General features: G+C 44.0%; 2 protein-coding genes across 2 annotated transcripts; both read left to right on the top strand.

Annotated features, from left to right (window-relative positions):
• Positions 1-7,292: 7,292 nt before the first annotated feature.
• LOC308482953 (gap junction beta-4 protein-like) lies at positions 7,293-10,634 on the top strand (the record flags this gene model as incomplete). The annotated part of the gene is made up of 2 exons (XM_081016478.1): positions 7,293-7,443; positions 9,876-10,634. Exon 2 carries the CDS (start codon positions 9,906-9,908, stop codon positions 10,632-10,634), a length of 729 nt encoding a protein of 242 aa, XP_080872604.1. The 5' UTR covers positions 7,293-7,443; positions 9,876-9,905.
• Positions 10,635-13,682: 3,048 nt separating this feature from the next.
• LOC308483180 (desmoglein-2-like) lies at positions 13,683-16,743 on the top strand (the record flags this gene model as incomplete). Its single annotated transcript, XM_081016766.1, has 1 exon — positions 13,683-16,743. Exon 1 carries the CDS (start codon positions 13,828-13,830, stop codon positions 16,741-16,743), a length of 2,916 nt encoding a protein of 971 aa, XP_080872892.1. The 5' UTR covers positions 13,683-13,827.
• Positions 16,744-17,119: the final 376 nt, after the last annotated feature.

Raw genomic sequence — 17,119 nt, 5'->3', positions numbered from 1 at the left:
TGCCCAGAGAACAAGACCCACTCTCAGCCTCACTGATATGGTCCAAGGGAAAGGAAAGCCATATGTTTGACACCAGCTTCGCTGCTGGAGTTGCCAGAAGGAAGTGTACAAGGTGCCATCCAACCGTATTAGGGACTCCACTCTGGATTTGTGTTTACTCCTTAGCTTTTTCTTCTTCTGCAAATATCCTTGAAGGCAGTGGAGGTTTAGGATCAGTGTTTCCCTTCTCCAAGGTGGGCTCCCTTCCCAGGTTGACGAGCCCCATCTGCTCTGCACTTCCCCTCTGCAGCACATGCAGAAACTGCCTTCTTAACCATTAGACCCACTATTGGTCTCATCCCCTCAATCCTCCAGAGCCTGTCTTTGCATGCAGGGGATGTCCCTAACTCACTGAGGGTTTGAGACCCACTGGCTACCCTCACCTGGTTTAGCTAGCTAGTCAAAGTCATTTCCCAGGATGTGGCCACTGTCGCATGCTGGCAGCTACTAGGAGCCACAGGTGATAGCTGAGTGCAGGGTGGGGGCAAATGGTGGATGAACTATCCCAGAAGGAACACAAGTTGTCCCCCACCAGAGGTAGTACCCGCTCCTCTAACACCCCAATTTGTTGTGGTACTGTCTGATTATCTACAATAAAATAATTAATGGCTGAAATCACTATAAACCAATATTTCCAGCAGTTCCAGAATAATATGCACATTTCAGTTGTGGGGGTAGTGAGCAGAATGGCAACCCAAAACCTCAGAAGGGGTCATCAGACTTGTGGTGGTCAGTGATACACAACTGGCAGGATGTGTTCCATTTGGTGGGGTGCACTTGCAAGCTGCCCAGGCCTCATTACACACAAGAGCAATGGATGTTTGAGTTCTGGAAAACCAAATGTAGGAACATAGAAAGTGGCCTCAGACTAAGTCAGATGTTTGTTCCGTCTTACTCAGTTTTGTCCACATTGATAGGTGGCACTTTCCTGGGGTTGCAGGAAGGAATCTTTACCCGCCCTACCTGGAGATGCTAAATCTGGGACCTTCTGCACATGAAGCATGCACTCTATCACTTGCCTTGCCTTCTTGGGGTTTCATCTGACTAAGTTTTACTCAAAGTAGAACCATAGAATTGTAGAGTTGGAAGGGACCATGAGGATCACCTAGTCCAACCCCCTGCAATGCAGGACTGTTTCACACAACGTGGGCTTCAAGCCCACAACCCTTAGATTCTCTACCAACTAAGCTATCAATCTCATTGAAATGAATGGACCTAGCTTAATCATGCTCATTCATTTCAATTTCTCCTCTGCAGAGAACTAGCACTGGATACAGCCCTTGCTTCCCTCTTGGTTCAGGAGAAGAACCAAGTTTGCAACAGGGCAAGAGGCATCATAAGGCTCAGCCAAGTTCTTGCACAACATTTATGCTTAAGTTCCACCTGACCATTTCTCATTTGAGTCTTGTTCTTCTTGTTGAGCCACAACTTAGTCCTTCTTCCAAATTTGATTGGAACTCTGCAAGCAGTGGCAAAATCCACCACTCCCTTTGCAACCTTCTCCAGTGGCTAATTAACTGCTATTGATGGGGCAATTGCCATTAAGGAGGTGGCATAGATCCCCTGTCACCTGCTTTTTGTGAACCTGTGGCATATTTGGCATCTTGAGAAACTGACCTCAGTTCTCCCTTTCTCGGTTGCTACCTGTGAAAGAAGCTTTCCCAAATTGGAAATGGATGCCTATCTACTGTGCCAAGGCTGCCTTGTTTGTTTGTTTGTTTGTTTGTTTGTTTGTATTCACATGCCATCCTGTATTTCCACTCAAAGTGCATGTCACCGCATCATAATAGGTTAATACAGAAGGGCCATGGATTATGTGAAGTATTGCAGAGAAGATTATGAAGAGAGTTATTAGTTAAGGATAATTAAAAAGTAATAGAGAAATTAAGAAATGTAGATTAAGTGATAAAGATTGAAAAATCTTCAGATGCGGTTGATAGATGTCCAAAACATTGTATAAGATAAGAAAGTATGTTATATGATTTTTGGAAATTATTTGTAAAAATCAATAAAAAAATATTTTTTAAAAAATAGCAGAAGGGCCACAGCTCAGTGGCAGAGCATCTGCTTTGCATGCAGAAGGTCCCAAGTTCTATCCCTGGCATGCTGCAAAAAAATATGGGACTGAAACCCTGGAAAGCTGCTGCCAGTCAGCACAGACATTACTGAGCTAGATGGACCAGTGGGTTTGACTCAGTATAAGGCTATATTCCTATATTCCTATGAAAGGGGCCATAGCTCAGTGGTTCTGCACATGCATAGCATGAAATACATCCCAAGTTCAAGCCATGGTATCTCTAGAGTTGGGAATGTCCCCAAGTCTGAAACCCTGGAGAGCCTTCTGCTATGGACAACCCTGTGCTAAATAGGCCAAGGGTCTGACTTGGTATAAAGGAGCTTCCTATGTTACAAGAAGTTGTCTGATAATGGTCTGCTGGGCCATGTAGCCCAGAACTGTCCAAAGTGAATGGCAGTGGTTTTCCATACCCTCAGAAAGGAGTCATTCAATTCCAGCCATGCAGGGAGATGCTGGGAACGGAACCTGGGATCTTCTGTGTGCCAAAGTGCACTACACAGCGTTGTATCATAATCACAAGGATTACACTGTGAGCCTTAACCCACTTGCTAGGCAGGAAGTTTCCCTGTCTTTCTTCAAAGCATTTATGTACCACTTTCCATCATGAACAATCCCAAAGGAAAACAAATACTAAATAATACATAAAACAATTAAAAAATGGTATATTTTGAAAATGGTATATTATAGTGAGTCAGACAATTGGTCTATCTAGTTCAGAATTGTCTACACTGACTGGCAGCTCTCCATGGTTTTGGGCAGGGGGTGCTTCCCCCCATACCTAGAGGTGCTGCGGATTGAACCTGGGGCCTTCTGCATGTAAAGCAGATGTTCTGTTACTGAGCTATGACCCTTTCTCTAATTTGCTTAGTTATTTCATTTGTAGATTATTACCCATGAAACATCCCGAAGCGATTTGACAAGAAAACAGATAAATCAAAACTCATAAAATAGGATTTCCCTCGCTTTCTAACCACATAAATTCCAAACCCACTAAAACACCCTTACCTCAACAGGTCCATCTGTCATACTCTGATGAGACCTGTTAAAATCAATGGACTTAAGTCTGTTGATTTTAATGGGTTTAACACAGAGTATGATTTAGTTGGATATCGCCCAAAGTTTTGTAGTCCTGTGATTTCCCTGGAAAGGGAAATCTCAGCTGAGCCACAAAGTTCATTGTGTAACCTTAGGAACATAGGAAGAGCACTGCTGGATCAGGCCAAAGTCCCACCAAGTCCAACATCTTGCTCTCACAGGATCCTGCTCTCACAGTGCTCAGCCTGATTCCTGTGAGAAGCCCACAAGCAGGAACTGTGTGCTGTAGTACTCTTCCCCACTTGTGCATCCCGGCCAAGTAGTATTCAGAGGCATATTGCCTCCAATAGTGGCAGTAGAACTTAACCATCATGTCTAATAGACTTTGATAGCCCTTTCCTCCTCTATTGATTTGTCTAAGCTTTTAAAGACAATACTATCCCTTGTGGGAGCAAATTCCATCATTCAGCTATGGACTATGTCCTTTTGTTCACTCCAGGAGCCAGTATTACAAGAGATCACTATCCACTTTCTCCACACTGCAGAATTTTATATGCCCCTATCATGTCCCCACTTACCTTCTTTTTCTAGAGTAAGAAATTGTAACCATTCCTCATGGGGGAGTTGCTCCAGCCTCTTGATCATTTTCCGAACCTTCTCCAGCTCTACAGCATCTTGGCTGAGATGCAGCAACCTGAACTGTGCACAGTATTTGGAGGGATATACCCAGCCTCATATAACCAACAGGTTTAATTAATGCATGAAGGGGTTACAACCATAAAGTAAGCTGCCCTGCCAAGCTTAGTTAGATCACATCCGCCTCACTTGGCATGAACAGCTACCAAATTCTTTGTTCTCCCGCTTCCAACCATGTGACCCCTACCAGAAAACCCTGGCTCTTCTGTGCCATGAGGTATATGTTCCCTCTAAGAATGGTTGTCCAACTGCATTCCCTGGAACTTGGAGGTAATTTGACACACACACACACCCGTTATTCCACAGGTGAGTTGGCTGCCCCAAGTTCAGCGGGAACCTTGTCCACGTGTCCTTCACATCTTCTGCTGTGTATGGGCCTGGCATGGCTCCTTCTGAGATGCTGGAGGTGTCTGGGGTAGCACTGGAGTCGGGATTTGGGGGTATTTAGGTAAACAGTGGAAGACAGGAGTGCCTGGCATGCTCTGGTCCATGGGGTCACGAAGAGTCGGACATGACTAAATGACTAAACAACAACAACAGGTAAAGAGGAGTAATCCTGACTTGAGTCTGGATTAGGCATGACAATCAGTTACTGATCCATAAATGTACCTGTCATCTTATTCCATGACTGTTAAGCTTATTGAGGAGCCTTGGAACCTTCTGTTGCTCTCTCTCTCTCTCTCTCTCTCTCTCTCTCTCTCTCACACACACACACACACACACACAGCCTAACCTACCTCACTGGGTTGTTGAGCTGATGAAATGTAGGGGGTGGCTGTGTATGCTGCCCTGAGTTCCTTGGAGGAAGGATTCCAGAAATAATAATAATAATAATAATAATAATAATAATAATAATAATAATAATTTTTATTTATATCCCGCCCTCCCCAGCTGAAGCCGGGCTCAGGGCGGCTAACAACCATAAAACAGTACAAAAGTACAGCACAAACAACACTCTAAAATCATTCATTATAAAATTAATTAATTAATGGTGCTATTGCTAGGAAAATGTGCCTTCAATGTACCTTCAAGTCCACAGGAGTAAACGTAAGCGAAAATAATGTGCTTCTCTCTAGAAAAGGGGCACTTTGAGAAAGAACATCAGATCAAAAAAGAAATCTTAAACCCAACTGTGAATTTAAAAAAAAAAAAAATGATGTAAGGGAAAATAAGTTCGCAAACATAAATTAGAAGTGGTTCACCCAGTAGAGTCAAGCACAAGTTTCCCTGAAGCAGGTTTACTGCTTCTTAACTGGAGAAGGGTGAATCAGCAAGTGGTGTACGTGTACCATGCTCAGGTCTCTGGTCAGAGAGAAGCTATGAATCTTCCCCTCTCGCTCTGATAAGACTGCTGAGATGCCGGCATTTCAATCCCCCGCCTTCCTGCACTGGGCAAGCCACTTAAGTTTTTAATCCAAGAGATGCAATTAAAATTATCAGCTCAGCAAATTATTAAGTGGCAGGAACTTGATTCAAGATTCATACGGAGCAGCAGAAATCCAAGAATCAAATAAGCGTTACATGTGAGGAGCAAAAGAAAGGAAGATTGAAAATTCCAAATTTCAATCTACACGGCTAATTATATTTTATAAACACAAGTTATAATATTCTGTGCTATAAGCAAGTTATTAAAATTATCTACTATCAAATCTGTGAAATGTCTGTGAGCGCTTCAAAAGATTATTGAGTCCAAGCCCTTCTTGATTAATATCAGTCCTTGACAATTTAAACACAAATGGGACAAATGGCTTTGGAACCTGGAAAATGCGTCATTAGTGTGAGAGAAGGAGAACAGATGAAAAGCAAGTATATATTCCAAACTGGAAAAAATAACTCTAATCTTAAAAATAAATAAATGCTGGTGTTCAAAATTTTGGATTTTTAGACACAGGTATCCATATCCAAATGTGAGTGAGAATTCAAAATAAAATCAGTTTAATTTTAAGTCATTGCCTTCTTTCCTATCTTTCCTTATTTATTATTATTATTATTATTATTATTATTATTATTATTATTATTTGCTTCACACTGATTTGCCCTTCCGTTATTACGTTATTTCTATAAATGCTGGTTGGGAGTGAAATGCTGGTTTCTCCCTGCATGTCCCCCATGTCGCATCTTATCTCCTGATGCTGTACTTTGTAATAAAAGGGTGGAGAACCTTTTCCAGTCTGGGGGCCACATTCCCATCTTGGTCACTTTTCGAGGGCCACATCCCAATGGTGGGTGGGGCCAGAGACAAAAGTGGGCAGGAACCGAGAAACATATTTTTTTTTAAAAAGATAGAAATATTCAAAGTTTTTTTTTAATAATATAGAATACTATAAATATACAATGGTGTTCTAAATGTAAAGAAATGTTACCATTGTACAGTAGGCTAGTTTCTATGTACAGGCTCACATACCAATCTCTGTCCTCCATCCAGACATGAAAGAGGCATTAAGAAGAGTTCAAGGACATATTCCAACCAGGCAAAAAACACCCGAGGTGTGAAGCAAAGTCACAGAGGGGTGGGGTTTGGGGAGTTTTGTGAGGCATGGAGGGCCGCATTTGACCCACAAGTCTGAGGTTCCCCATCCATGCTGCAGTACACCTGTGGTTTCTGAATGCTGATCACACAACAAGGTAGCATAAGCTAGAGCACAAGGGAGTCAAAGTGGGGGAAGGTTTATAAACACAGAATGAAAGAAAATGTTCAATAAAATGCAAATAACAAGTCCCACGGGATATTTTATGGATGCATTGCATTTCAATCACACCTTCGTTCTGTGATGGAGCTCACAGGTGGGGTCCCCAGGTAGTCTCTCCTGCAGGTACGGGCAAGACCCAGGTGGGCTTTAATGCGGCAAGACAACTGCATCATGCATCGTCCCCTTGTGTGCTGAAAGTAAGTCTCTGGTTCAAGGCCACCATCCTTCTTTCTCCAAAGCCAGCAATCAAAGATGGGGACCAGTGGCTAACCCGATCCAAAACGCCCACCCACCCCACTCACACATGAAAACAAGACCACCACAACCAACCACAAATGAACAACCACACCCTAGGCCAACCCCAACCTCTCTCACCACCAAAGGAACACAGGTGAACAGCAAAGAACCTGCACAAGCAACGCTGACACCAAATCCTACATATATTAAGTAAAAGAGAAACATCATCACCTGACCCTACTCCACCCCATCCTTCCCCACCCCCACCTCTTTCACCCTTTTCTTCCTAATGTCTCAACAAATGAAACTGATTTGTAAAAATGTTACATGGAGGGAAAAACAAGAGAGAGACATTCCGCATACTTTTGTAAATCAAGAAAATCTTTAATAAAAATACATTAAAAAAAAGAAAAGATGGGGACCAGCATTTCCTCACTAAAGCTTGAACCTGGGCCATCCCCCAAAAGAAATAACTTGTCAGTTTAATTTGTTTTCTCTGGTTTGTGAACCATGAGCATTACAATGGGTCATTGAGCCCACTGGCAGGAGCCAGAGGCACACCCAATGTCAAGACGCCCTGCCGCCCCGTCATCAAAGTCAGAGGAGACTTGGGGACAGTCACGTTCGTAGGGAAAGTGATCCGGAGTCAGCAAAATGTTCTGCCTTCAGGTAAGAGTCGGGTTTCTTCTAGGGCTCTTCCTTCTCTGTGCTAAGCACTTTTTGAATTTTGCTGCAGGGTAACCTAAGAATGCCTATGGAGCGCTTAATTTTGCAGATCAGCGGGAACATGCATTTTAAAACGGGGATTTTGGCAATAAATAAGTATATCCTGTTGGAGTGGGGAGTGCTCCCTGCTCCAAATTGCAGCAGCTCCATCTCATTCTCCTCCCACTCAGTTCTCCATATTGCTGCCCCCCCCCCCACACACGCACCACACAATTGTCAATCAGCATTACATGGTCACTGAGCATGCCCAGTCCTCATTTTGCTGTTTTGGTCCCACCTCCCCATCAAGAATGTGTTTTTCTCCCCTTTTTAAATTTAGGCGTTCCCTGAGCCTGCTCCCACCTCCTCCCTTGTGGGCTTTTATTGGGGCATCTATCTGGCCACCGTGAGAACAGAATGCAGAACTAGATGGGATCCCTTTGGGAAAACTCTGTTTTAATTGTTGGTTCTAAACATCTTTTGATGTATTTTAATTCTTGTTTTTAACTGATTGTTTTTATCACTTGGCATTTAATAATGTTGTTTTTAAATGTTGTAAGGCATCTTGAATCCCAGCTTAGGAGAAAGGCGGGATAGAAACACACTAAATAATAATAATCTAACAGACAGACTCTTCTCAGCCCTGGAAGTTCCTCCTTCTTGTTTTGTAGTTCCCTGTTGCACATAAAGATCATTTTATTGATACCGAAGAGGGTGTGCCTCATTCTCCCAGCAGATCAGAGGTCCAGTTGCTCTCAGTTTTCCCCAGCAGATGGGATTAGGGCAAAACAGTAACTTCCGACCCCACTTTGTTCCAGTTGCCTTGTTCCAACCCCCCAGGGTAATGCAGCTGGTAGGTCAGTATAATCAACCCTGCTATCCACCTGTCTATGTACAAAGGGGAAAGGAAGGTGTTTCCTTCTGTTTTCCTCATGAGATTCTTTTTCGCACCCAAACTGTGACTGTCATGCTAGATCAAGTTGCCTGGGTGCATCTTTCTACTGCGCCTGGAGGCAACACTCCAGGTGAGTCATGTTCTTATTTTCCCAGGAAGATACACCCAATTTGTTAAACACATGGATTTACAGGTTGTGCAAAGACCTGGAGGGGCTAAGTGTGCTAAACAAAATGGGACAAGCAGCAGCTCACTTAGGAGGAACTGACCCTTTTAAAGATGGATAAGAACAGTATTTGCTTTAGTGACCACTACTTGTTTTGCAAAGGCCAAATTGCCAAAGGATACCTCTGGTCCACCAGGTATTTAGACCTAGAAAGTATTTGGACCTAGTAGCAGTGAACCTCCAACCCATGGACCCCATTTGACCCACCAGACCATTTTGGCTCAGGCACACCCACCTGCCTTATGCCTGATGCAAGATATATGGGGCAGCTAGCAGCTTTCAAAGATATGGCATCAAGAGGGGGACACATGAAGATGTGGCTGAACCCAAAGCGGTCTTGCACCTGCAGTTCCTGAGGAACAGCTGCACAAGGCCTGCAAAGCATGGGTGCATGGGGCTTTGCAAGATCACTGGGGCTGGCAAAGCATGATGCCTTTGGCCACACAGGTTGATTTCAAACAGGTTGCCTGATTCTGTGTTGCAATCAGGTGATTGGCTGGTGTGTGGAAGATAAGGACCACCCAGTTACCACCCCTAACCTAGATGAAAGCCCAGGGGCAGCAGCAGCACCCAGGTGCCCCATCACTCTGGCATGAGCATATTAACTTAGGAAACTGCCTCGATATAAGTCAGAACCATTGGTTTATCTAGCTCAGTATTTTCTGCACTGTCTGGCAGAAGCTCTCCAGGGTTCCAGGCAAGCCTTTTTCCCACTCTCACCTGGAGATGCCAGGGATTGAGCCGTCCACTATTATATGCAGAAGCTGCCTTAATATAAGTCAGAACCATTGGTCTCCACTATTATAACAGTGTCCCCCAAAGTAGCCCTCATCCAGTCCATCCCCAAGGCCAGTCACCTGTCTATCACATCCACTGCCACACCTGCCAGTGTAAAGAAGAAATGGGGTTGCATGCCATCTGCATATTGATGACAATGAATTCCAAATCCCCAGATGACCCCGCTCAGCATGTAGATGTTAAGCAGCATGGGAATAAAACTGACCCCTGTGGCACCTCACATTGGAGGGGGAAGAGTAGCATCCTCACCACCACAAGCACCACCTTCTGGAGACAGCGATGCAAGCATTACTGGTACCACTTCTAGCTCAGATTACCCCATCTTGGTTGGCTGGCTTACTGGTTACAGAATTAACCCTTAAGTTACAAACAGGGTGATCTCTGCTGTTGCACTTCCAACACATACATGGTGCGAGCTTGCAGGGCTTCAATCAAGGCCATCCCGCTCATTCCTGTTTCATTTATTTCCTTTTCCAGCTCTTGTCGCCCTAGCCTCAAGTTGAGAAAATGAACTGGGCTTCATTCCAAGAACTTGTGAGTGGTGTGAACAAGTATTCCACAGGTCTGGGGCGTGTGTGGCTCACGGTGGTCTTCATCTTCCGTTTCCTTGTCTACTCAGTGGCAGCTGAGCATGTCTGGTCCGATGACCAGCAGGACTTCATGTGCAACACACGTCAGCCTGGCTGCACCAATGTCTGCTATAACCAGTCCTTTCCCATCTCTCACATACGTTTCTGGGCCTTCCAGCTTATCCTGGTGACATGCCCTTCTCTTTTCGTTCTCATGCATGTGGCCTATCAGGAAACCAAGGAGCAGAAGTGCCTGGAAGGGGCAAGAGAACGCTTCCATCCACAGTACCCCAACCCTGGGAAGAAGTGTGGAGGCCTGTGGTGGACCTACCTACTCAGCCTCCTCGCCAAGGCAACTGTGGATCTCACCTTCCTCTACATCTTCCACTGCCTATATCCCAACTTTGATCTTCCAAGGGTGGTGAAGTGTGCTGTGGTTCCCTGTCCCAACGTGGTTGACTGTTTCATTGCTCGGCCTACAGAGAAGAAGCTCTTCACTTATTTCATGGTAGCCACTGCCATGCTATGTGTCATTCTCAACCTCTGTGAGATGGCCTACCTTGTAAGCAAGAGTTGCAAGAAGCCTGCAGCATCAGCAAACCTGAGACAGAAGCTCACATTACATTTCAATAACACAGGAAAACCACTCCCATTAACAAGTCAATGAGACTAATTGGATCTGTATCAAGAGTGGGGAATCCTCACGGCTGGATTAAGTCATTTAGAGGCTCTAAGCACTGAAAATATTATGGTGTGCGGGGGTCTCCCCCTCGTACTTCAAAATAAAGTCTTATTTTTCAAAACTAAGACAGCTTCTTTCTAGATTTTTCTAACTGCAAAAATTCTGGAAAATTTTACAGACGCTGACTCCACAAAGTATGTCCACTTCTGTACACAGCAGGGAAAATGAATCATGTCCGTCCTGATACATATGTTGTTGTCTCAGATGTTTTTTATTCTTCTCAGCTCAGAAAAAGAGCATTTTGCCAAGCAGCTGGCAATAATCAAAGTTAGAAAAATGCATCGGGTGATATCTACATTTGGAAATACACATTGTACTCCACCTTTCATGAAGCTCAGTGTGACTGAATTTCATTTTTCTTGTTTCATTAAACTTTGCACACGTAGAACAGTGGAACTGCCTTTGTTCTCCACAGAGATTCCTGTTCAAGTCAACAGGGTATGTATGAGTCAACTAGCTTTTGGGAACCTTGGGATTTTTCTCATCAGATATCATGTAGAAAAGAAAATCAGGCTTATGCTTTTTAGTGTACTTCACCTCTCCTCTTCATATTAGCCACAAGTGTATCAATTATAGTAGAGTAAGCAAATAGTGAAATCTGTCTCTTGGTGTGCTGCCATCAACTGCTTATTTCTTTCCTGGTTCCCTTGTGGGCTTCTTTGTAGTCGACATCAGGCAAGATACATTTTGATGTTTTCAAATCTTTTGAAATCATTCTTCAAAGTGTGTAAGTGGTCGCTAATGATTGACAGATGTCTGCACATATTTTCATAACCATCTTTTTTCCTTGGAGAGCTTGGCTTGTGCGGTGAGAGTGTGGTAAAATTTCACATGGTCATCATGAATACAAACATTAGTTCTTGCATGTGCCTCTGCATGTGCCTCCCAGCAAGTATTGGGAAGATATTTCGAAACATGATCATTGCCCAAATATTTTTACAGGCTACCCATCAGCGTGTTGAAGCAGAGAAAAAATGTATAAAGTAACTGGACTGTTGAGGAAACAAATTGCTGCCATCAGACAACTAAGAAAGTGTACAGCACATAGTATGACACCCCTGGTTTAGATGGGGATAAGTAATTAAAAGAGAACAGAAACATGGGGAGGAAGAGTGTGTAGTGAAGCCAAAAAAAGCCCAACAACTTTTCTGTCCAGATTTCCACTGCTTGAAATATGGCAACCCTAGGTAGAAGCTGGCTTTATGTACAAAAGCAAACTTTTCATTCACCACTCCACCTCTTTTTGCTTCTGGCTCTGCCCACCATTGTCACGTGGTCCTTGGAAGGTAACGTGACCAGGTTGAATAGGGTTCCCCAACCCCTGATTTAAATTTATAAAGACAAAGCTCCAAGCTCAGATGAACTGGTAAAGAAGGCAAGCATAAAATACTGGCTTGCATTCCGAAGGAGCAGAAATGACTATTTATGTATGCGACGACAGCAGCACAGATACTACTGGCTCAGAGATAGAAAGAAGATAAAATCCCGACCAGAGACAAATGGCTGATGAAAATGATGGACTACACCTGAAATATACTCAGAGTCACAAAGTGATTTCATGCTCTTTATTCAGCTCATAGTGGTGAGGAGGAATGAATGAAAGTCCCCTCAAAGTATCTGCTTTATATACATTATTTACACAATGGGCTGCACATGATTGGCTAATTCTGGAATTCTACTGTAAGCCAATCAGGTTGTGGATTCACTTATATCTGGAGCATGATTGGGTGGTTCCTGCCAACCAATCATACTGCTGCATTGTTCTAGGACCAATCAGACTGCTGCATTCTGAATCCTATTGTTCTAGGACCAATCAGACTGCTGCAATTTGGATCCTATTGTTCTAGGACCAATCAGACTGCTGCAGTTTGGATCCTATTCAACTCAGTACATAACAACACCCAAATAGCAAAATTGACCAGGAAAATCAGAAACCAGGAAGAGAAGAATTTCAAGAAGGAATGGGGAAAATTTATAATGTATTTAAGAGAACACCGTGAACAACTAAAAACTTTGGCAGAATTTGAGTAATGTTTGTAATGTTCAAAAAACTATGGTAAATGGACAATTTAAAAAATGGAGAAAATAAGTGAAGCAGTTGGAGGGGGGGAAGCTTAATAATGGTAACCATGGAAGGGTGGAGGGGAGTCGAAGGATTCGGGGAATCCTAAACGATGATGTTGATGTTTAGTGCTTGAAGGTGTTAGACTCAAGTCAGGTGAGAGACAGCTTTGTATGTGAGTTTAAGTGGACTGGGGGTCAGAGACTATCACCTTATCTGCTCTAGGCCATTTCACTTGAGAATATTCCTTGCTGGTCTGGATGGTTTCCTTGCAGATCCCCATGTTTAGACAGAACTGGGTGGTAGACTACAGGTTCCTTGGTGTAAGAAGCAACCAGTGGCTCTGCTGGTCCTATAGCCTGTTCCCACACTGGCCAACCAGATGCCTGTGGAAAACCCAAGAACAAGACAACCTCCCCTCCTGCGATTTCCAGCAACTGGTACTCAGGAGCATTTCTGCCTCCAGCAGTGGAGGACATTGCCTGAGTTGATATGTGGAAAGTTGATTACAAGCAAATATGGGGAAAATCCCTTGGAAAGCAGGTCTGAAGAGTTGGGAGCAACCCCAATAACTGTGATGAGAGAGGAGAGGCAAATTGTGCTTCTGAAGTATATTTTGCCCCATTTGGTGGGGGGAGGGGACAGGAAGGGGGTGTAAAGAAAGGAAAAGCTATACCTCTTTCTGTTAAGAGTTGCTGCAAGAAGAATCCCTGATCTGGACCTTGTGCAGAGAAGAAATGAACACTCCCCACTACAAAAAAAAAAAAAAAAAAAAAAAAGAGTTGCACAGCTTAACGGCAGAACAGCCTTAAAACAGTTTACAAATAAACATTAGAAAATACAAAGTAGCACATTGTTCTTTAACAACAAGCAATGCAATCCAGTCTTGTCTTTAGTCCTTAATACATTTTCTTATCACCAGCACCGGGGGAAGGAGCAGGGATAGCTGGACGCCCGCAGCGAAGAAGGCACCGAGACTTCTTCCTCTCCGGGCGGACCGCTGCTTCTGCTGCTTTGGGATTCGGAGACGGAGGGGAGCAGCAAAGGGCTCTCGCCATGGCTTGCCATCTCGGACCTGGGATTTTGCTGCTCGTGAGCTGTGCCATATTTGGGAATGGACTTCACATAGAGATTCCTGGAGGTAGAAACAAGCAGCTCCTTCATTCGGATGGTCACATTAGACAGAAGCGGGAATGGATTGTCCCACCTGCCCTCCTCAACGAAGAGAGTGAAAATAAGAACCCAATTGCTAAAATACGATCTGATCATGAAGGTGAACCCGGGATAGTTATTACTTACACTATTTCAGGCACAGGAGTCACCGAACCACCATATAATTTGTTTGTGATTAATGGAAAAACTGGAGACCTGAACATAACAAGAATAGTTGATCGGGAGCAAACGCCAATGTTCCATCTGAAAGGTTATGCAATGGATCAGTACGGTAATCACATGGAAAAACCATTAGACTTGAGAATTAAAGTTAAAGACATAAATGACAACTACCCAAAGTTTTCAAAGTCAGTTTTTATGGGCTCTGTTGAAGAATTATCTGAAGTAGGTGTTCTTGTGATAAAGATAGAAGCAACCGATGCAGATGAGCCAGGCAACCTCAACTCCAAAATTGCTTTCAAGATTATTTCTCAAGAACCTAGCAATCCGCCTGCATTTGAAGTTATCAGATCGACAGGCGAAGTCCGGACTTCACATTTTCAACTCGACAGGGAGGTGCAAAGTAGCTACTCCTTAATTGTAGAAGCAAGAGACCGAGATGGAGATGCAATAGGGCTTGGTGAACGGACAACGGTACAGATCAAGGTTTTGGATGTCAATGACAATATCCCTTATCTTGAAAAAAGCATGTATGATGGAAGCGTCCTGGAAAATACAGCTAATGTGGAGATTATGCGACTGAGGGCCTTTGACGACGATGAGCAGTACACTGATAACTGGCTGGCAAACTTCACCATTGTGTCTGGCAATGAAGGAGGTTATTTCCGTATAGAAACAGATTCACATACCAATGAAGGAGTTTTGATTCTGGTTAAGGAAATTAATTATGAAGAACTGCAGAACATTGACTTGAATATTGTTGTTTCTAACAAAGCAGCGTATCACAAATCAATTATTGCTAAGGGCTTCCAAGCAAAACCAATTCCAGTTAAAATTAAGGTGGAAAATGTGATAGAAGGCCCTGTATTTAAGCCCAACAGAGTTACAATTCAAGCAAATAGAACAATGAAAGTGAACCAGGTTATTGGGCGCTTTGAAGCTTATGATGAAGATACCGGAAAGATAGCACAAAACATTAGGTATGTTAAAGGTCAGGACGTTGCGAACTGGTTTACAGTAGACTCTAGGACTGCTGAAATCAAACTTAACCGAGTGATTGACTATGACTCATCTTTTCTTGTCAACGGTACTTACACTGCAACAATTTTGGCTATAAGTAAGGACCAGCCTCCAAAAACGGCTACAGGTACCATTGTTATTCAGGTACAGAATACTACTCTTTACTGCCCGACCATTGTGACTCCACGTCAAACTGTCTGTACTCATGCAAAGTTTGTTAACGTTTCTGTTACTAATCGAGGAGGTTATCTAAACCGTGGCCCTTTCACTTTCACTATTGTTGATGAGCCTGAAAGAGTGTCAGACAAGTGGAGGATAATCAGAGTGGATGGATCTAGAGTACAGCTTATACCAGAGAATCTGAAGCCTGGATCATATGAAGTTCCACTCCTGGTGAAAGATAACCAAGGTCTTAGCTGTCCCGAGTATCAAACTCTAAGACTGGATGTTTGTGAATGTGCAGAAGGTGGTGGTTGCCGAGCAGCAATCGTCGGCTCATCGGTTTTTCTAGGACCTGCAGCAATTGCTCTGATCATTCTGGCGTTGTTGCTGCTGCTGTTGGTGCCTCTCTTACTGCTGGCCTGTGGCTTTGGTGGATCAGGTGCCTCAAAAGGCTTTGTGGCAATACCCGATAACAGCGAAGAAATGTTGCGAATATGGAACAACGAAGGGGCAGCCCCTGAAGACAAGGCTGCTGTCAGCCTAAGCCACATGACTTCTGTGAACAACTCGGCCTCAGGGATGGGAAATGGAAATGCATCGTCAAGCTTAGGCGTGGCAGGAGGCGCTGTGGTTTCTGGCTCTTCTGCATTTGGACCGCGTAACACCACAACCATCGAAAGGCGCTGGGAGGAGGCCCGTACGTCTCATGCACATCATGAAGGCATGGATTTTGGAGGGGGCTCAACCATAGCAGGAGCAAGAGGAGTAGGAGGGGGAGACATGGCAGCACAGAAAATCCTGACAATGGATAGCAGATACATGGAACATGCTGGAGCCGTGAATGAAGAATTCTTAAGGAGCTACTTCACTGAAAAAGCTGATGCTTTTGCTGACGAGGATGAAGGGCACCTCGCAAAAGACTGCCTACTCGTTTACTCTCAGGAGGAAGAAAGAGATTCTCCCCATGGTTCTGTTGGCTGCTGCAGTTTCATTGAGGGCGACTTTGATGAGCATTACCTGGATGACTTGGGAGATAAATTTAAGACTCTGGCTGAGATCTGCATGGGCAAACGCATTGGCATGGAAGCTGGACTACACACCTCTCAAGGCCTGAAAGACCCAACTCCTACTCTTGCAGCAAGTGAATCTGATGTGCAATACTTGCATCAGCAGAATGCAGAGCACACCTATACTTCAGGCTCTGACAACCAAATACCTGACACCACAAAAGGCTTTGGTTCAGAAATGGTGGCCGAGACAGTAACTGAGACTACCTTTGAATCTACACCTGGCTTGCAGCAAGTTAGACGTATACCCAGCCCTCTGGTTAGCAGCAGCAATGTTGTCGTGACAGAAACATCTTATGGGGCAATACCCCCTCCAGTAATCTTTGACCCCCAGTTTAAAGAGAATGTGGTAGTGACAGAGAGAGTGCTTGCTCCAGGTTCTAGTCCTTAATACAGTGGTACCTCAGGTTAAGTACTTAATTCGTTCCGGAGGTCCGTTCTTAACCTGAAACTGTTCTTAACCTGAAGCACCACTTTAGCTAATGGGGCCTCCTGCTGCTGCTGTGCCGCCGGAGCACGATTTCTGTTCTCATCCTGAAGCAAAGTTCTTAACCTGAAGCACTATTTCTGGGTTAGCAGAGTCTGTAACCTGAAGCATATGTAACCTGAAGCGTATGTAACCCAAGGTACCACTGTACAGTTCAATAAACTTTCTTGTCGCTGGTCCCAGAGAGAGATCCTAAGCAACTTGCTTGTTCAGCAGTGCTGAGCTGAGCCACTGCTGGTTGTGGTGGTGGTGGTATTGACTGACTGAAATGCTGAGTTCT

Source organism: Podarcis pityusensis, assembly GCF_964106645.2.
Source record: "Podarcis pityusensis genome assembly, chromosome: 8".
Lineage (NCBI taxonomy): Eukaryota > Metazoa > Chordata > Lepidosauria > Squamata > Lacertidae > Podarcis > Podarcis pityusensis.
The sequence above is the reverse complement of the archived record's forward strand: the minus strand, read 5'-3'. Positions and strand labels throughout refer to the sequence as shown.